Source organism: Rutidosis leptorrhynchoides, chromosome 2 (assembly GCF_046630445.1).
Source record: "Rutidosis leptorrhynchoides isolate AG116_Rl617_1_P2 chromosome 2, CSIRO_AGI_Rlap_v1, whole genome shotgun sequence".
Lineage (NCBI taxonomy): Eukaryota > Viridiplantae > Streptophyta > Magnoliopsida > Asterales > Asteraceae > Rutidosis > Rutidosis leptorrhynchoides.
In genome coordinates, this window is record NC_092334.1 from 560,944,748 (window position 1) to 560,967,149 (window position 22,402).

Genomic DNA, 22,402 nt, shown 5'->3' on the forward strand with positions numbered 1-22,402 from the left:
TATGTCCCATATCCACAACTCGTACAACCGTACAATGCTACCTAAGGTAGACTTTACAAAGATTGGGCTCACACGACCCGTCACCATATCTTGCTCCAGCCTTGAGCACACAAAGGATTTCAATCAATCCTTAAACACTTCGAGCAAAAAGTGTACCACGATTACACAAACCATACCTTCGCAATCATCCAATTGCTTTAGTTTGTCAAATTCCACCTAGTCACTCATGTACCTAAGGATTTCACTTCGGTACCCTAAGTACAATGTAACCGCAACATAATCGGAGTCGAACACCACGCTAGTAGGTATAAAAGAGGCACCTAATGTCGCGTCATAAAGACTCCATTACCAACATACATCGAGATTCAAAACAATCGATCTCAAGGGTTTCAGCCCACTCGTCGAACCTCACGGTTCATCAACCTCAACATAAAAGCGAACACGCGCTTAACAACCGAACACCAACCCATTTCCATGGCTTGGTAGAAACATTTTACAAATATCAAGGAATGCTTGGTTACACCAAGTCTTACGCCCTTCGCCCGTCAATCAAAACGTCATCATAGGGTACTTCCATTAGGAACGTCACCCATATCAATAACATGCACAACACAATGCATTTAATAAACTCAACTTCAAACGGCACATAATAAATAATCAAAAGACATATTTATTAAAACGAAACGTACCTTAACATCTCCTTGCCGGCCCCATCCCCGCTAACTTGGGACATTCCGACTTACGATGTCCTTCTTCTTGGCAATTGAAGCACACCATGCCATCGCCTTTTGGTACCGAACATTCCCACGACTTGTGACCCTTTATGCCACAATTGTAACATCTAGACGTACTAGAATCCAATATACCCGTCCGTGTACCACCCGTGCTCACTCTCGAACCCTTAGTCCTCTTACTCGGAGCACCATGCGAAACAACCCTTCTCTCGCTCGAAGGTTCACCCTTCTTTGATCGTGAATACGACTCGAAACCTCTAGCCACGGCGAATAATTCCGCAAACGATTTCGCGTGACCCCGGCTAATCTTATTCTTCAAGTCATCATTCAAGGTTCGATAGAAATCCTCCATCAACAACCGATCATTCCCTAAATACTCCGGGCAAAAACGAGTCTTCGCCATAAAGGTCGTCTTGAGAGTATTCAAATCCATAGATCCCTGTTGCAAGTTTCGCAACTCATCACGCAATTCCGACAAGTCGGCCGAAGTCCGGAACTCCTCGAAGAATTCCTTCTTAAAATCGTCCCACGATAATGCCATAAACGGCTCACCACCGACAAGATCAATCTTACCATCCAACCGATCCTTCGCCCTACCCCGCAATAAACTAGTAGCGAGTCTTGTCTTTTTCTCGGGAGGGCATTCAATAGTACGAAAACACCCTTCAACATCCGAGATCCAAGTTGTGCTTACTAAAGGATCCGGTTTCCCGTCATACATCGGAGGTTTAGTCCTCATGAAGCTCTTAAGACAATGCTCCATTTCTCCACCATTTCGAAATTCGGAATACTTCCTATCCATTTCTTCTCGAAACGCACTCATTTGCTCCGCAACGGCGGCCGCAACTCTAGCGTTAAACTCAGCGTCGTTCGTCTCGATCCCATTTCCCGTCGCCATTCTAAGGAATGCAAAGCGGTTAGACCACGAACGTGTAAATCACACGCACAACACCGCCCCATCTTGCTAAACATTTGTCGTACATCACTTGCTAGACACAATTTTCACCCGTAATAAGGTTTGCAAGTCCTTATTACGCATACACGCTGTATCGGCTCGTTAGTACAACAACCGTCTCGCTCGATGATATATGCAAACACAAACAAAATTCTACGCGATATAAACACACGCGAGAATTATTATCACATCACAATAGCATATTAATAATATTCGCATTACTAATATAAACGTTAGTCAACCTATAAACAAGGCACTAGCTAGAACCCATTCCGACCCGTACTCCTACAAGTCCCGCAACAAATTAAGCACACACAAAAGTCTAAGTCTAGGCACCTATCTCAAGTCACCTAAATCCCTTAGACCATGCTCTGATACCACTTGAAACAACCCAACCCGTATTAAAACCGGCCCATAAAAATTTTTCCTTTTAATACGCGTTAAATAATACTTTAGGTCCCGTTACACATATTCCAAAACGTATTTGTTATCAAAGTAAGTTCATCGAACTTAAAACATACATTAATGATTTAAACTCCTTAATACAATGGTTCATTAATTAAATCGTAAACCGGTTATAATCATTATGACCCGACTAGTTACGTTTACACAAAATCGAGCATGGTGATTTGGGACTACGCTACCCAAATCCTAATCGAGTCCAAAAGCAAGATCTTCTAAAGCAACCTAGCCGAGATCTCTAATTCCCAAGCTTACCCGAGCCGCCAAGCATGCGAACCTATAAAAATATCAACAACGAGAGGGTAAGCTAACGCTTAGTGAGTGAGAATATACTACATACATATATATGCATAAAATGGACACGCCACAAAATAGCAAATACCGCATACCGGAGCATCCAAACATAAAGGCAAGGTAGTCTAAGCATACCGTAAGATCACTAAGCAATGAGCTAAAGATACATCAACAAAATATAAGTTTGCCAACAACGATGTGAACAATGCCAATAAGCTACACCCGGAGGGTTAGCTACAACACGACAATACAACATTATATGTATACAATATATATGTATATATATGTATATATCTCTCGAATAACATAATTTGCTTACGCTTACAACACAATAACCATGGTTAACCAATCGTACAAGGGAACGATACTCGTAAGAGACCGTCGGAGTTCGTAACATCCATTAGCGTTACATAAACACCGCGTAATCACTAATCCCCAGGGTGATGTCTTAAACACCGCGACTAATTCACCCCCATGACAATGTGGCGTCTTAAACACCGCGACGAATCCACACGTCAATCAAAATAATGAGTGGTGTCTTGAACACCGCGACAATTCCACTCCCATGACAATGTGGCTTCTTAAACACCGCGACGAATCCACACGTCAATCAAAATAATGAGTGGTGTCTTGAACACCGCGACCATTCCACTCCCATGACAATGTGGTGTCTTAACCACCACGGCAATACCACATGCCAATCAAACAATGAGTAGTGTCTTAAACACCACGACACTACTACTCGTTACTTAGAATGTGGTGTCTTGAACACCGCGACAATACCACATTCATACTACACAAATAAATACATTATATACGTACACGCATAATTATTCCACTCACAATATTAACCCTTCGCCATTGGGGTTATATAATCCACATCACACGCCCATGTGATAGAGTACACGCAAGGTGTGCACCTCGTCAAAGATGGTCAACCAAAACGCACAACCGTGCCAATTGGACCTACACACAAGTCCATCAATCCACCTATATGTGAAGTGAGCTCTATAACCGAGAACCACTTCACCCGACCCGCACCCATCCTATACATACATATGCATATAGGATATTAACACTCACCTTAAGCCTTGATGAATGCAACCAAGTAATCCGCAACTCGTCAATGGAAAGTACCTATTCCATTATCACAAATTCAACAACACACTTAGATTGGATTTACAAACCAACCCAATTTGACACTTAGTGCAAATTCGACCCAAATGTAATTCCAAGTACAAACCGCGCCCAAACTAACCAATAATTACTAACACGGGTGAAAATGGTCCTAATATGCCAAGTAAACCCAAACACAAGTGTTAAACCCATGTCTCACCCATTTTGACACCAAAACCCTAATTTTGACCCATTAAGTCAAAATCTCACCGTTTACAAGTCTTGACACCAAAACACATTTAACTCGGTTTAATACTTCAACTTAATCCATTTTAAGTTTATAAACCTTAATAAATCAACAATCGGGTCAAAATCATCACCAAACCCTAATTTTGGCTCTAGTCAAAATTAGTCAACTCCAAGAACCCAAAATGTCCCCAAAACCTCAATAATCACTAATACTAGTGATTATACACCATTTACAAGTCTTACAAGCATGAACTTGCACACCAAACCCAAAACCCGACATTAACAAAAAAAAAAACCCCGAATCTTGGTGTTAACCTTCAATTAACAACTAAATGGGTTTCACCTATGAATCATACAATCAAAAGCCCTAAACTTGAATGATGAACACGAAAATGAATTTCGGAGTTAGAGCTTACCACTAGTATCACCGTGTAGCTAAGAACGAGGAGAACACACTTGTCAACTACGCCAAGGATCAACTCCCGATCCTTTCTTTCCAAAAATCCTTTTGAAATCAAATGGGTGTTTGAGTTTGAGAGGAAAAATGAAAAGAAAAGGGAAATTAAAATGAGAAATAAAATGAATGGATGAGGTTAAATCCTCAAATCTGGCTCAAACGCGAAAAGACCAAATTGCCCTTGAACTTCATTTAAATTTACAAGAATCTGGTGCCAGTTCACACCATTCGCCGCGCCGCGGCCTAATTCGTCGCGCCGCGACGATTGCCTCGAACTGGTGACTTTGTTAACAAGCTTTCTGATCTGGATTTATTTGAAACGCCGCGCCGCGGCTCCCTTTGTCGCGCCGCGACACCCAATGTGGCCTGACACATTTTCTCGCATACAAGACTTTAACACCCAAACATGTATCGAACCCTTCATACGCCTGTCGTACATACACAATACACCTATAAATCATGTACGGGGAAAAACGGGGTGTTACAGTGGTCCTATTTAAGTTAATATTTTTTAAGGATAAAAACAAAATGGTCTCATTATTATGTTAATACCCAAGTAAGAGTCCTATTATAAAAAAAACTACATTAGTACCAATAAAAAAGGTCCAAATGTATCGATATTCTTGTTTACTACCAAGAAAAAAGGTCCCAATATACACAAATGTTACTTTAGTACCACATAATAGGGTCCTAATATAATAATTTTTAAGGTTAGTACCACTAAAAAAAAGTCCTAATATATATTTCTTAAACCTTAAAACCACAAAATGAGTTCTAATATATAATAAGATGTTAGTTTAGTACCAAATACAGAGTCCTAATATAATGTTTTCAAGGTTGGTACCATTTAAAAAAGTCATAATACAATTGTATTTTTAGACAATATGGGTTCCTATCAAGTAATATTATTAAAACCACAAAATGAGTCCTTTCAAGTCATAGTAATTCCGAATAGGTTTCTATATTCAGATCCGGTTCGGATATTCGGGTCCGATTCGAGTTCTTTTACGATTCAGGTATTCGGATCGGGTTGATTATTTGGGCCCGGATCGGATTAGTGGATCCATATATTCGGGTCTGGATTCAATTTAATTCAAATTTTCGACATCCAATTAATAATTTCTATTAAAAATAATTATAAAATAAAACATAATCATATTATAATAAATTGTACTCATAAATTGAAAAACACCAAACATTAAAAATTCATAGATAATCCAACAAATCAATACTAAAATAACATTCGACAAAGAAAATAAAAACAATGAAAAGTAACGAAGAACGTCTTCGCTCAACATGTATCTTTATTAATTCAAGGGTACCACCTGCAAAAAAAATATTCATATATTTATAAGCATAAAAGTGCATATTATAAATTAGAATTAATATTATCACAAATTTATGATAGACATACCGATATGAACGTAGAAGGCCACGCGATAGTTACGCATGTAGCGTCTTCAACTTTCTTAATGAGATCAAATGGCCTAACCACATCAGCACCTTTTTTAAGGACATGTTGAAGGTGTACCGCACACCAATCATCTCCAATCTTTACACCGCCAATTACCTCAGTTGGATCCAAGGTCCTCAATCATCCTCTTCCTACCTTCTCGCTAGGGTTAAGTATATTGTGTAAAAAAAAACTTCATATCCGACCTAGAAATAAGTATGCAATAAGCAGTTATGAATGTTAAAGGTAAATATCAAACACATTAAGGTGTTAAATAGAACATTACCTTAAGAAGTAGAGCTACATTGACTACAGTGAGTCCCTGTGGCATTATGCTATCTTCAACAACTGAACCATTCTTACTTGCCAATTGTTCTTTTAGATGTACATTTTCTTCAGTAAATTCTTTGTTCTCTGACTTGAGTTGAATGTTCTCCATACAAACAACATTACGACTTGGTAATTTATCCCAAAGATCAGAAGCTTGAACACCTAATCCATACATATCCGATGCACCATATTTATTGTTACCCATAACTTTGGAAAAAACATCATTTAGACCAGGCTTATCAGTTGAACCTTCAAGCAGTGTTTTAGCTAGCTCATCTATGTTTGTCTGTATTAATTTAGATAATACAAGAGTTATATAAACAAAAAGATCAATCCCTACTAACATTTGTAATCAGTGTGACAATGGGCATGACGTGCTGATTAACTGTAATTTACAGAATAAGATATATCCCTACGAACAAGTCTCATCATGCCCATGACGTGATAATTACAGCTGCACTATATATATATATATATATATATATATATATATATATATATATATATATATATATATATATATATATCAACTATATTGCAATCTGAATTTATATTAATACTTACAATTACGATTTTAGCTGCATCACTTTTAGTATTGCCTCCTCTGGAAAAACATCTTCGAAACATAGCCATTCGAGTTGGAGGTTTTCCCTCTTTAGCCTGTTAAAATAAAAAAATAAGTACAAACAATTGATATCCTAATACTATAGTAACGATTGCCCCTCAAAATTACCTTTATCTCCGCACATATACGTGCATAACTCTTTTTACCGGTCAGTTGCACCATTTCCTTTTTGGCCCGATTTGCATTATTTTTCGTACTTAGCTCCTGAAATAGTAATTGTAAACATCGTATTTTGTAAGCAAATAATATTATTAGCTTGTGAATTTTTTTTCATACCTTAATCCTTTCATTATTCCAATAAGTTACAAGTAGCTTCCAATGATCTCTCTGCATTTCTGGAGGCCTTGATTTTACTTGCTTCTTAAATGATTTATCTGAATCCCAGTATTTGTTCTTTAATCTTGCCCTCCTGTTTTTCACTTTCTTCCCAATTGATTTGAGCATCCAAGTATTAGCATGTTTGGGAATAACAAACTTTGTCTGGATACAAAACATATCAGTTGATATAATTAAAACAGATTATGTCATTAACATACGAATACGACTTTATATTATTATATACCCTTAAATGTTGAAGCATCTCTTGCTTATTGTCAGAAGAAACTTTAGTCCATGGTAAATAAATTGGACAATGCTTGCAACTCCTTGCAATGGTTCCCAGGGCATGGGTGAGTTTACTAGAATTTTCATTTATAGGTTGACAGTGGCTATTAACTTCAATATTAATTCGACAACCAGGTTTTTGATTCCAAACTTTGGGCATACTTGTAGGTCCCCTCTTTCTTGCCACTCGACCTAAAAAAAGAGATCATGATTTTTAATATAAGTTTATACAATAATCAATATACCATATAACCAACACGTTCCATTAAATAAAACAAACAAAACAAAAAATTACCCGACTCACTGTTTCTTTGTGGATTCTGAACGGCAGCTTCTGTCTCATCTTCATTAAGCTCATTATTGTTAATTACTTCTGTATTGGAATAATAGTAATTTGTGTAACAGTAAAAAGTGATAATGGAAATTAAAATACATAATACTAGACAGAAAAAAAAACTTCATTCAAGTATATCAACAAAACCTATTTCTGTTTCCGGTTCGCGAAAGTCATAAACTACAAACTCATCACCGTCGTCATAATTATAAGTTCCATCGTTGTAATTCTATTCATTTTCATCATCTCTAACATCTTCAAGAGTAACATCATCATCATCATAGTCATGATCTCTTAACCCTATGTCCACTGAATAGTCACTTTTTTCAAAAACAGGTACTGCATCCTTATCTGTACATACATACACTTTATGAGTTTCACCGATAACTATGATATTAACCAATGTTCATCATATATACATGTGTGTACCATCTAAGTATCAACTCACCCTTTGTAACTGTTCTACTAGATGTATTCCGTTTTGTTGGAAACTTATTAACTTGTTGATGTTTTTTTAGGCCTTGCTCAAAATCTTCGACGCTGCTCTTTGTTGCCCTCATTGTAACATTTGTTTAACCCTTTGTCATTTCGGATTGAGATGATAATGCACGAGAGCTTTTAAGATCAACAACAACTCTTTTGTTTGAAAGATTTAATTGTCTTGTTGAGTAGGTGGGTGCAATGGATTTAGTAGGTTGTTTCTGTATAAATATAAATGTCATTGAACATTATTAAAAAATGTAACATATTGTCTTAGTTTGTAAGCAATACCTTCCAAGATACTCTAACTGTTTTATCAGTTTCTTCATTAGGTTGGTTATCATCATCTTCAGATATGGAATTAGGCATATAGTCTTCATCATTTCCTGTATTATCCAATTGCTTTTGTTTCTTTTTATTTATTTATCACTACCTGACTTCTTTGTTAGATCTATGGCAAGCGCTGTTAAAGCTGTTAGTTTTTCTTGGTTTTCTGCCATCCTCTTTTTCTAAGTTGTTCATACTTTGGCATACTTGACACTGATGTAACATATTGTCTCTGCTTGATGTTCTTTTCCATTGTAAAAAACTAGAACGATGTATTGAACAATAATCAGCAATTATATAATGTAAAAACTATTTTAGTAGATTGGAATATCAATGTAAACAACATTCTAAAACAAGCAGCTCTGTATGATTTACATCAGTATATTATGAACATAAATATACAATATATACTGCATATATCTAATAAGCACAATTTTGAACAAAATTTTAATAATATATGATTTCAACAAAAAAAAATACAAATCTGTTTGCAAGACATACAATTATAAATGTCATCTTTTAACATGATTAAATTAACGAAATAATGTTTCATATAATCATATTAACGAGAAAATAGATTTCCAACAAAGTTATTATCAACAGATTATAAAAACAAAATAGATCAATGTTTAAACAATAAAATGGTTAAAATCAATATATATGATACTGTTAGAAACAGATTGATAAACAATCAAACATAATTAAGTTTAAACGAATAAAAACATATTTACAATAAGCAACTAGATCGAGAATCCGTAATCACATACCTTTTTTTTACAACGAATCGACAAGGAACTCACCTATCGACAAGAACTCACCTATCTTTGGTAAAATACGGTATGAATTAAAAGAGGTTAATATGCTTTATAATTGATCATAATTTCGTTTGGCGCCTTTGAAGTAACTCAATGAAAATAATACCACCAATCCCAATTTTTTCAATAACCTCTAGGGTTTCAGAAGAGATATCCGTGAATTTTGCATTTGTAAGAACACAAATAAGAGTAGCATGCTGAAGCTAGTATACGTATTCATGCATAACGATCTAATTTATATATGAGCTTAAAACATGCATGAGGCACATCTATTCAACATTATGAGCATACTAGTCGAAGCATTTCAAGTAATAGTGATCAATAGGGCAGATATGATAAGTCGAAACGTTATCCACATGATAAGTTATCATTGAAAAATCATACGCTAAGTTTCAGGTTATTCAACTAACATCATATCTCTTTGTATACTTAGTTATGAACATATGTGTAACCTAAACATATATAGCATGTTAATATTTCACTTATCACGTAATGGTCAAATCTAAATTGGTGTTCAAATAATCACTTATTATGTTGACTAGGGATTACACCTTGCTCGTCAAAATCCCGCCCAATTAAACACCTAAATGAGCACAACCCAATTACCACTTTAGGTGGTAATTTTAACCCACACTAATAAGTATAATCTAACACCTATTGTACTTACCCACAAACACCAACATACGAAATTTCTTAACGATTACTAACAAGATAGTGAATTATACACTAATCACTTTCCAACACAACCTTATAAGTACAATTTGGCCCATAATTGCACTTGACCACCCTTGACCAAGTTAAAAGTAACCCACAATCACTAATAGCTAGTGATTATATCTCAACCCACAAATTGACCCATGACTTAGTACCCAAGTACTCTAGTTACCAAATTCAAGTTACAAAATCCATTTTAACCCTTTTCAAGGTCATCTTCCAAAATAACCATCAACATATTCTTATGAATATCATGGACATCAAACACAAGTTAAATGGTGGTTAACACCCAAAAATTATGAACATTCACACAAAATTCTTCATTCGACTTAAAACTCACAATATTAGGGTTTACATCCCCAACTTACACCAAACCCCCCAAATTTCAAAGAAAATGAGGTTTATAACATACCACTAACTCAAACCCAAACTCAAAATCAAACAATAAAATTCGAAATAGGGTTTACCTCAGGAGCCAAAATCAAGCTAGATGGCTACAACACTAAGATTGAGTTCCAATTTGGTTGGATTTAGCTTCCTTCTTCACCAATTGGAGCTTTCTCACTCTAGAATTTTTTTTCTCTCATTAAGATAGGGGTTGAAGATTTATATAAAATGAAGAAATTGGGTTCTCCATATATGATTTTCCCCCAAAATACATCCATGCAAAATTTCACCCCAAATCCTCATATTTTCAGCAATTGCAAAACAGTCCTTGATCTGTCAGCTATATTGCGCGATGCGTAAATATTCGGCACGACGCGCCGTTTAGCTGATTTCTGAATCAAGGTTTTACACTAGGGTCTTCGGATTGTTTGGAGACACGTGTCATGTTATCATTTATTGATTTAGGGGAAAACTACGTAACTGACTTAGAGTTTTATGCTGATGTAGCATGTGTGCTGCTCATGTGCTATTAATATGGAATGGAAGGAGTATTTTTTTTATAACTAATAATAATAATAATAATAATAATAATAATAATAATAATAATATTCTTAATATTCTTATATATATATATATATATATATATATATATATATATATATATATATATATATATATATATATATATATATATATATATATATATCAAGGTTGGAGAACTCGGATCTTGGGAAGATCTCGGTTGGACTTTTTTAGAGAGATCTCGCCATCTCGGAATAATCTCGGGGAGATCTCGGACGTTGACTTACGTTGACTTTATTGTTTTTTTTAATAAAAATATACATAAAAACATAAATATATGTATTTTTATATAGGTATTTACGGGATTTTACAAAAATATGCGAGAAATGAGCGAGAAAATCTTAGAAATTACGAATTTTATAAGAAAATCTTACAAATTAGCATGAAAATCCGAGAAATCGTGACTTTGACTAAGTTTGACCCCGTTTTCGAGAAATCTCGGGAGATGAACATCTCGTCTCGGTTGCCTTCTAAAACCGAGATCTCGGGGGAGATCTCAGGGAGATCTCGGGAGATTTACAACACTGATATATATGTATGTATGTACAGTGAAAGTATTTATACAAAAAAGAAAAATTTTGATAGAAGAAAACTTAAAGAATCAAATAGAGCCTCAGTTTGTGACGGATTGAGCTCAAACTGTGTAAAATACAACAAGTTCTTTAATTTTTTCCCAATGGAAAGTTCCGTAGGAATCTTCACACATATTTTATATATATATATATATATATATATATATATATATATATATATATATATATATATATATATATATATATATATATATATATATATATATATATATATATATATATAGAACTCATAGAATTCACATATTCACCTTCAATTTGCACACGGAATAAAAAAAGATTATTTTTTTTCAATCTACTCAGATGAAAAAAATCTATTCTAAAAAAAATTAGGAAAAATAAATTTTCAACAAAAAAAACATTATTCGAAAATTTAAAAAAAATATATATTTTTTAAATTTCACGTCAGCGCAATTGAGTGTCACGTCAGCGCAAACTGACACATGTCAGTCTGTGTGGCACAGACTGAGCCACGTGTCAGTCTGCGCTGACTTGGAATTTCAAAAAAAAAATTCGTAAACTATTTTTTTTCAAGAAAAGATTTTTTCGAATTTTTCTTTTGAGATTTTTTTATTCAAAGATAAAGTGCATATTGTAGATGCATGTGCATTCAATATGTGTGTTATATAAATTCTCTTTCACCCTTGGTTATGTATAGATACTCTCTCTCTCTCTCCCCCTATATATAAATTCTCTTTCACCCTTGGTTATGTATAGATACTCTCTCTCTCTCTCTTCCCCTATATATATATATATATATATATATATATATATATATATATATATATATATATATATATATATATGTGTGTGTGTGTGTATATATATATATATATATATATATATATATGAGAGAGATGATTATCACACACAACTTTTTGATTCATATACACCGAATTACTTATTTTATCCTTAATTATTATTACAATAATAATATAACTTCAACTTCCCAGAGGCATAACTGTGATTTTATGAGAAAAAAGTGTATATATATCAAAAAGTAGTGTATGAAAATCACCTATATATATATATATATATATATATATATACTCCCCCCGTCCTAAAATAGTTGTCCTGTTTTGAGTTTTTGAGTCTTTTTTCTTCAACTTTGACTTTAAATATATATATTTGTGTTATATAATATCGAATGAAAGTTATACCAAATGAAATTTTATTCGAAAATCATTCTATTCATATAAATTTCATCAAATATTCTATAACATACACCAACAAATATTTAAAGTCAAAACTAAATATATTGACTTTGAAAAGTCCATCAGGACAATTATTTTGGGACGGAAGGAGTATAAGGGTAGGAACAATGAGGAAGTAACCAATTGGGGGAAGCAAATTTTGTTTTTTTTCGTTTTTTTTTAATTTTTTTTCAGGCATCAAGATCACACGAAAATATGAAAATTTAAAAAAGACACTTCGTAATGATTGTTATTATTTAGGCGGGAAAATGATTGACAAAAATAACATTCAAGATAATATTGATCGTGAAGAATGTTATTCTTCGAACGTTTTTTTTCATGTTTTGTGAAGTACTTTTTGTCAAAATTTAGCCCGATTCAGAGTTTAGGCTTTAGGGTATAGTATTTTGGGTTTAGTCCCAAAACCCTAAACCGTTCGTATTAAAAACTCAATCTAAATCCTAAATCTAAACCCTAAACCCTATATTTCTATACCCAAATATCTAAACCCTCAAAATACACTCAAAAAATACGATAATTGTTATATATTATTTCTTCGAGCGTTTTCCCGCCAAAGTAAAAATATTTATCACAAAATGTATTTTTTAAATGTTCATATTTTCATTCAATCTATAATGTTCGTGAACAAAGTTTTTTAAAAAACAATAAAAAAATTAATTTGCTTCTCCCAACTTCCCCCCAATTGGTTACTTTCCCATTGATATTACCACTATATATATATATATATATATATATATATATATATATATATATATATATATATATATATATATACACACACACACACACACACACTAGGTTTTTGTGCCCGTGCGTTGCACGGGTGTGTAAATAAACGTGCAAAAAATTGTAATTTGCATTTCAAATTGGTATGTAAATAGCGATACAAAAAATAGAAAAAGTATAAGAATTATTTAAGAGCTCATGGTGTTGACAAAATTTAAAAACAAATTGAGTTTAAAAGCCCGTGGTGTTGATAAAGTTTAAAAATTCCTCTTGAGTTTAGGAGCCCGTGGTGCTACCGAATATTAAAAGTTTTTTTTGAGTTTAAAAACTCGTGGTGCTGACAAATTTCTCATTTTAAATTTTGATGAACACAATTGTAGACTACATGTTTCATTTACATAAATAAAAATTACATTCATTATATTTATTAATTACATTAATCAACGTATTAATGTATTAAATTCAATCCATTTCAATTAATTAAAGGAAGATTGCATCCCTCACTTTCATTAGACGATGATCTCGGGTTGCAAACCTAATTTGAAATATAATCTTTGAATACATCCTTATATAATTATTATATATTTTAATCAAAATGAAAAAATTACGCTGTTGGTACCTGTAGTTTGTTTATTTTTGCATCGTAACACCTAAACTTTTATTTTTGCGTGGTTGGTACCTGAGTTTTGGTTAACTATCACCATTGGTACCCCTGACCAAAGTCCGTCACATGGGGTCTGTTAACCCCAAACATGTGCAACGCATGTGAGGATAATTTCGTCCATTCCACTATTTATTTCCAGATATAAACCCCGTACATAAATTTTATGCTATGTTAGACTTATACTTCATCCTTGATTGAAGTAAAAATTGGACGAGTTTTTTAAGGGAGTATCCTAGACTCCTAGTATACTACTTTTTACATCACTAATTTCCAAGAAACATGCGATTCAAAGGACTTAAATCGAATATGTAAATCATATGGTGATATCACTGATGTGTATATTGCTTCTAAACGAGCAAAGGATGGTAAAAGATTTGGGTTCTTAAGATTCAGGGGTGGTGCAAATGGTGAAAGACTTGCTACAATCTTTATCATCGATTAGAATGGGGAATCAATTCCTTTATGTATCTGTGGCGAAATTCAAAAGGGGTGAATCGAATGATATGGGCATTTTGGATTCTCATTTGAATTGCTGACTTTTAATAAGCACGTGACAAGCACGTGAGTTACTAAAGTGTGCAAGGCACGTGTCTGGTAGTAACAACTTAAACAAGGGATCGAGCATTAGCTAGCGAAGAAGATGAAGCTGAGTGTAACCGATTCTGTTTAATTCTGTTAGTAGCAGTTAGTGTTGTCTAATTCATTACTGTATAAGTCGTTAGTGAGTGGTTAATTGAAATTTAGCTTTTGATGTATGAAATTCATTTTCTCTCTGTATTCTGTAATTTGACTATTTGTCAATTGTAATTCAATTCCATTTTCTGTTCTTCTTTCTCGGATTATCGATTGTTTTACTTGTTAATCTTCGATTCAATTGTGTTTCTGGATTAACTATATCATTTTGTATCAGAGCCAGGTTATCCTGGCTGCCATTGAAGATCTGAACGAATCAAACCCTTCGTCAATAATGGTGACAACAAGAGCTAGTGAAGAAGTTACCAGAGAATATGTAGCTGAAACGATTACAGCTTCATTGGCTGAAATAACAAAGTCAATAGCTGATTTGACTGCACAATTGGGGAACGTATTGGTGCAACAGAACTATCTGACGAATTAAGTTCAAAAGAATAGAAATGGTGAAGGAATGAGTAGAAGAGGATCCTTACTGCTGATACGGATCACAAAACTTGAGTTTTCTAAGTTTGAAGGTGAAGATGTAAAGGGATGGCTCTACAGATGCAATCAATTTTTCTTTGTTGATGGTGTAGAAGATGAAGAGAAGGTGAAGATAGCTTCTATACATCTTTTCAGCAAAGCATTGACATGGCACCAACAATTTGTGAAGAAACATGGTGAAGAAGTGGATTGGGAAACCTATTCCACAGCCATACTTAGAAGATTTGGATCAACTATTGAAGATCCAATGGCTGAACTTAAAAACCTGAAACAAACAAGTTCGGTGCAGGCTTATCAAGATGAATTTGAAGTGTTACTAAATAAAGTAGAGATCAGTGAAAAACAAGCAATAAGCCTATTCTTGGCTGGTCTGCAGAAAGAGATAGAATTGACTGTTAGAATGTTCAGGCCAAAGAGTTTAGAAGATGCCTATTGTCTTGCTAAACTCCAAGAAGATACTATAGCTGCTACAAAGAAGAGATTCTCTCCTGTGCTAGCAACACCAAAGGCCAATTATAGCTGTTATCCATCCATAACTAGCAACCAAACACAAACTGGCACATTAACCCTTCCAAGTGCACCTGCAAAATTAGTTTTACCTTCAGCACCTTATAACAAGACTGCAACACCAAGAAGGCAATTATCATATAAGGATATTGAAGAAAAGAGAAGCAAGGGCTTATGCTTCTACTGTGATCAAAGGTACATGCCAGGTCACAAGTGCAGTGGGCAGTTGTACTCACTTAAAATTGTATGTGATGGGGAAGAGAATAACTTGGGTCCAGAAGAAGAAGAGGCAGATATGGAAGAAATCTAAGATGAGATCATTGACAACTCTCCTGTACCACAGGTATCATTAAATGCATTGACTGGAACCAATGCTTATCAAACTATGAGAGTATTTGGTCATGTAAATAAACAGTCAATACACATTCTTTTGGACTTTGGAAGTACACACAACTTCCTTGATCTTGAAACTGCTAAAAAGTTGGGATGTTTTGTGATGCCCCGTACAAAACCATCGTGTACGAATCATCAACAACAGGATCATTACAAGGTTAAGTACTATATGCGTTTTCAAAAAGAGTTTGCATTCAATAATAAAGTGATGTCTAAACCAACATCGAATGTTTTACAAACCAAAAGCATGCTTCACTAAGTAGAAGCAAATAATAAGTGTATGTGACCACAATGGTCGTTACAAGTCATAGTTCAAAAGTACGAATGTTTGAATTTAAAATAAAGTAGTTCATGCGATAGCAACTCTAAGCAGCGGGTGTCTATAGCACGACTAGTGTACAGCGGAAGCTAACCTCAAACACCTGAGAAAAACATGCTTAAAAACGTCAACACAAAGGTTGGTGAGTTATAGTTTAAGTATAACAGTATGTAAGGTAGGCCACGAGATTTCAGTGCTACAAAGAGCGTTTCAAAACAGTATGATAAAGTATATGTTAACCGTGGGCACTTGGTAACTAACTTAACGTTTATACCCCCTGAAAGTACACTTGGCAAGTGCGTATGTCTACGAAGTATTAAACACCCGTTAAATGCTAGCGCTACTAGCCCGAGTGGGGATGTCAAACCCTATGGATCCGTATCTAAGATTTGCGTTAACGGTTCAAAAACCAATGATTAAACGTTACCGAGCTAAAGGGAATGTTTATGCCGTTGTATAACCCACACATATATAAGTTTAAGTACTCGTGCCTAGTATGTAAAACATAAAATCCGCATGTATTCTCAGTTCCCAAAATAAGTTAAAGTAAAAAGGGAATGCTATAACTCACAATGATAATGTAGTCGTAAAGTCGGTTCGGAAAAGGTGTGCAAGTAATCGGTCCGAAAGTCCTCAACCTAAGTCAAATAGTACTAAGTCAGTAAATCGTCTTAATAGGTTTAAAAGTATGTAAATAAGGTCTTAAAGGTCATCATCATTCATCATCAAACAAAAGGCGTAAAGTAAGTTTCGTTCATGAAAGTAGTTTACAACAAAGGCTGACTTCAGTCAGTCACCACGGCCTCTACCCTTACTGAAACAAGGTGATACCAGTGGCCATGGCTCCGTATATGAGTCCTTTAAGTGTGGTAAAATTTACAGAAGCAAACTCATCTTCGTTTGACCATGGCGACGGTCTAAGTGCGAGTAGGTCAGAAATTTCTGCACAACGTTAAAGGACATAGTGACGATCGGAGGGCCATAAATCCTAAACCGTAACTCGGATTAAGACGAGTCCTATATGAAAAGTTATCTACTCGAAAATATCTATTTGAAAATCATGGTCTCAGTAGCCCAGTTCTATTGGTCTGTTACAGAAACAGCAGGTCAGTAGGGTTTGGACAGAAACAGTAAGTTTAAGTGAGTTCCGGTGGTCTTGGTGCTTGATGTTCATCATGGTTCTCATCCTTGATGCATATAGCTTCAAGTGTACAACTCATTGATGTATCTACATCATCTTAACCAAGTCTTGACCATCATAACCCTAGTGCAAGTCTAAGACATGAAGCACAACTCACTTAAGAGTTGCATGTAGTTTGATGAACCAAAGTTACATCAAAGTCTTAGGTTTGACACTTACATGAACTTTAAAGCCAATAACAAGTTACAAACTTGAAAGTAAACTAACTAATCAAGATCTTAAGATGTAGAACATAGTTCTTAGTTAGATCTTGAAGATCCAAGACTCAAAAGTCTAGATCAAGCATAAGTATACAAAGTTATAATTAAAAAGTTTCATTTATATGTTCTTGAACTTTAAAGTTAACTTTAAGTTCAAGATTAATGAGATCAAAGTTAACTTGTAACATTTGACCAACAAGAACATAAATCATGAAATTAAAGTGCAAGAATGAAGTAGTAAACTAAGTAAACAAGTAACTAGTTCATTGTTGTTCATACTTTAAAGATTCAAACCAAAGTTTGATCTTTAAGAAAGTAAACTTTAAAGTTTACTAACATGACTTACAAGCATGAGTTTATCAACACATGAACATTAATCTTTTAAAAATAACAAATGTAGAACATAACTAGAAAGTATATGTTCTTGTTGTTCTTGTTTTAACAAGATAAAATGAAGAATCAAACTAGAAAGTTTATTCTTGTAACACGTAAGTAAACAACTAATCAACTACAAGTAAGTAAGCTACAACAAGATCAAGTAATAATTTAACAACAAAAATGATGATGAAGATGATTGGGATTCGGTTTTAGCAAAGAAAAGAGAAAGGAAAGACTCAAGTTACTTACAAGAACTAGAGAGAAAAAGAGAGGAAAGTTGAAAGGATTTTTGCAAGTAAGTGTGTGTGTGTTTGAATGAGGTTTACTAGTGAACAAGTAATGTAAAAAAAAAAAAGTTTTGAATCCCTTTGTGCACCTCCCCAAGTCACGGCCAGCAGCATCCACAAAGGGGAGGGTGTTGTTTAATGGTTACAAGTATGAAAAGTCTTACAAAAGTTGGGTAAAAGAGGTGATTACATGGGGATTACATGCAAACTAGATTCCAATCCTTTAACTAACTAGTTAAGTAATACTTACATGTGAAAGAGTGGGCTAGTTAGTCCATGTAGATGTAGGGTGGGCTTATGAGTCTTTATTCATGAGTCCATTAACTTAAAACAAGCCCAAGTTCCAATAATAACAAGTTAATCCAATTAAAGCCCAAGTAACTAACTAATAGTCTTAGTTAATTAAAATGATTAATAAATTTAATCATGAATGCAAATAATATCTAAAAATATTATTCGTGAAAGTTCCGGGTGTCACAAAGACGTTTCGGGCAATTAAAGTCAAGTTCGGGCAATCATGGCAACATGTAAATGTAATAACGTACATTTATTTTATCACACGTATTAATAATAATTATTATTAATAAATAAACGTTGGAAATTCCAGGGTCGTTACATTACCCACCTGTTAAAGAAAATTTCGTCCCGAAATTTAAGCTGAGGTAGATGGAGGAGTCGGGAAAAGGTGAGGATACTTCCGCATCATTTGATCCTCTCGATCCCAAGTAAACTCAGGTCCTCGTTTGGCATTCCATCGCACTCGGACGATCGGAATCTTGTTACGTTTCAAAGTTTTGATCTCACGATCCATAATTTCGACGGGCTCTTCCACAAAGTGGAGTTTGTCATCAATAGTAAGTTCTTCCAGTGGTATGATAAGTTTTGGTGCAGCAAGACACTTCTTTAAGTTCGACACGTGGAAGGTAGGATGAACTGAGCTCAATTGTGCTGGTAGATCCAAACGGTATGCAACGGGTCCAACACGTTCCAAGATTTCAAAAGGACCAATGTATCGTGGGTTTAACTTTCCACGTTTTCCAAAACGGATCACACCTTTCCAAGGTACAACCTTCAACATTACCCGATCACCAACGTTAAATTCAAAGTCTTTACGTTTGAGGTCTGTATAACTCTTTTGACGATCGCGTGCAGTCTTAAGTCTCGCTTGTATCTGAGCAATCTTCTCCGTTGTTTCGTGGACTACCTCGGGTCCGGTGATTTACTTTTCGCCTACTTCGGCCCAACAAATAGGAGATCGGCACTTGCGGCCATACAATGCTTCAAAAGGTGCGGCATTAATGCTCGAGTGATAACTGTTGTTGCACGAAAATTCGGCTAGTGGCAAATGCCTTGCCCAGGTCTTTCCAAAATCAATGACACATGCACGCAACATGTCTTCCAACGTCTGAATCGTTCGTTCACTTTGCTCGTCAGTCTGAGGATGATAAGCAGTACTCATGTCAAGACGAGTTCCCATGGCTTCTTGCAAAGAACGCCAAAATCTAGAAGCAAAACGGGGATCGCGATCGGAGATGATCGATAAAGGTACACCATGACGAGATACAACCTCCTTAATGTATAATTGAGCAAGTCTTTCCATTGTATCAGTTTCCTTCATCGCTAGAAAGTGTGCAGATTTGGTGAGGCGGTCAACAATAACCCAGATGGTCTCGTATCCGCCCACCGTCTTTGGTAGCTTGGTGATGAAGTCCATTGTTATCCTTTCCCACTTCCACTGTGGGATCTCCGGCTGTTGAAGTAAACCAGAAGGTCTCTGATGCTCGGCTTTAACCTTTGAGCAAGTCAAACACTTACCAACATAAGTTTCAACGTCCTTCTTAAGATTCGGCCACCAATACCGCTCTTTAAGGTCGTGGTACATCTTGCCCGCACCGGGGTGAATCGAATATCACGATTTGTGTGCTTCATCAAGTATCAGGTTTCGTAGATCTTCATAATAAGGTACCCAAATTCTTCCGGCATAACATCGGAGTCCAGACTCCCTAACCTCGAATCGAGAGACGAGTATGTTCAAATGTTCGTGAGATATGTTCTCCTCCTTGAGAGCCTCATCTTGGGCTACTCTGATCTGGCTGTTGAGGTTCGAATGGATGGTGATGTTCAGAGCCCTAACACAAAGAGGTGCCGTCCTCTCCTTTCGGTTTAAAGCGTCAGCTACAACATTGGCCTTGCCAGGGTGATAACGGAGTTCACAATCGTAGTCGTTGAGCGTCTCGATCCATCAACGCTGTCTCATATTCAATTGCTTCTGATCGAAGATGTGCTGGAGACTCTTGTGGTCAGTGAAGATAGTGCTCTTAGTTCCATACAGATAATGTCTCCACAATTTGAGCGCAAAGACAACGGATCCAAGTTCAAGATCATGCGTAGTGTAGTTCTGCTCATGAATCTTCAATTGGCGGGAGGCATAGGCAATAACCTTTGATCGTTGCATCAGTACACAACCAAAACCACTCTTCGATGCATCACAATAAACAACAAAGTCGTCACTGCCCTCGGGAAGCGATAAGATAGGTGCGGAGGTCAACTTCTTCTTCAAAGTTTGGAATGCTGATTCGTGTGCGGGTTCCCAAATGAACTTCTTGCCCTTGTGAGTTAGCGCGGTTAAAGGACGCACAATCAGAGAAAATCCTTCGATGAACCTTCGGTAATACCCGGCGAGACCTAGGAATTGGCGAATATGCGTTGAAGTAGTGGGGGTCTCCCACTTGCTGATGGCTTCAATCTTGGTGGGATCAACTTTGATACCCTGGTCGCTCACAACATGACCCAGAAATTGTACTTCCTTCAACCAAAATTTTCACTTGGAGAATTTGGCGTAAAGTTGCTCTTGCCTCAAGAGTTCAAGCACTAATCGGAGTTGTTGCTCATGCTCTTCTTCTCTCTTAGAGTAGATGAGGATATCATCTATGAAGACGATGACAAACTTGTCTAAGTAAGGCTTGCAGACACGATTCATGAGGTCCATGAACACTGCAGGTGCATTTGTCAAACCGAATGGCATCACGAGAAACTTATAATGACCATAACGGGTCCTGAATGCAGTTTTCATCACGTCACTTTCCTTCACCCTCAACTGGTGATAACCGGATCGTAAATCGATCTTTGAGTAAACGCTCGATCCTTGTAGTTGATCAAAAAGATCGTCAATTCGTGGAAGAGGATACCGATTCTTGATAGTCAATTTGTTGAGTTCGCGGTAGTCGATACACATACGGAAGGATCCATCCTTCTTCTTCACAAACAACACAGGTGCACCCCAAGGCGAGAAAATTGGTTGGATAAATCCTCGATCAAGCAGTTCTTGTAGTTGGCTCTGTAATTCTTGCATCTCGGAAGGTGCGAGTCTATAAGGTGCGCGAGCTACAGGTGCAGCTCCTGGAACTAAATCAATCTGAAACTCTACGGGTCTCTGCGATGGCAATCCAGGCAATTCCTCTGGGAAGACATCGAAAAATTCGTTCACAATTCGAACGTCGTTCACACTCTTCTCCTCAGTTTCTACCGCTTTCACGTGTGATAGGACAGTAAAACATCCCTTCTTAATGAGGTTCAACTTCGAGGTACATCTCTCTCCATAGATAACCAGTGGTTCGCCATCTCCTTGTGGTATGCAAAGTGCTTTATCTCCACAGATAATATCAGCCTTTATCTTGCTCAACCAATCCATACCAACGATCACGTCAAAACTTCCCAGTTTGATTGGTATCAAATCAATTTCGAAATCTGCACCAGCTATGTTGATAATAGCTCCACGACTAATATGGTCAACCTTTTCAAGTTTTCCATTGGCGACCTCGACAAGCATA

General features: G+C 35.8%; 1 protein-coding gene across 1 annotated transcript; it reads right to left on the reverse strand.

Annotated features, from left to right (window-relative positions):
* Positions 1-5,574: 5,574 nt before the first annotated feature.
* LOC139889729 (uncharacterized) lies at positions 5,575-7,831 on the reverse strand. Its single transcript, XM_071872664.1, has 9 exons — positions 7,801-7,831; positions 7,583-7,651; positions 7,238-7,470; positions 6,952-7,155; positions 6,784-6,879; positions 6,615-6,710; positions 6,007-6,336; positions 5,682-5,819; positions 5,575-5,592 (listed from the first exon to the last, which is right to left on the reverse strand). Exons 1-9 carry the CDS (start codon positions 7,829-7,831, stop codon positions 5,575-5,577), a joined length of 1,215 nt encoding a protein of 404 aa, XP_071728765.1.
* Between the last annotated feature and the right edge of the window lie 14,571 nt (positions 7,832-22,402).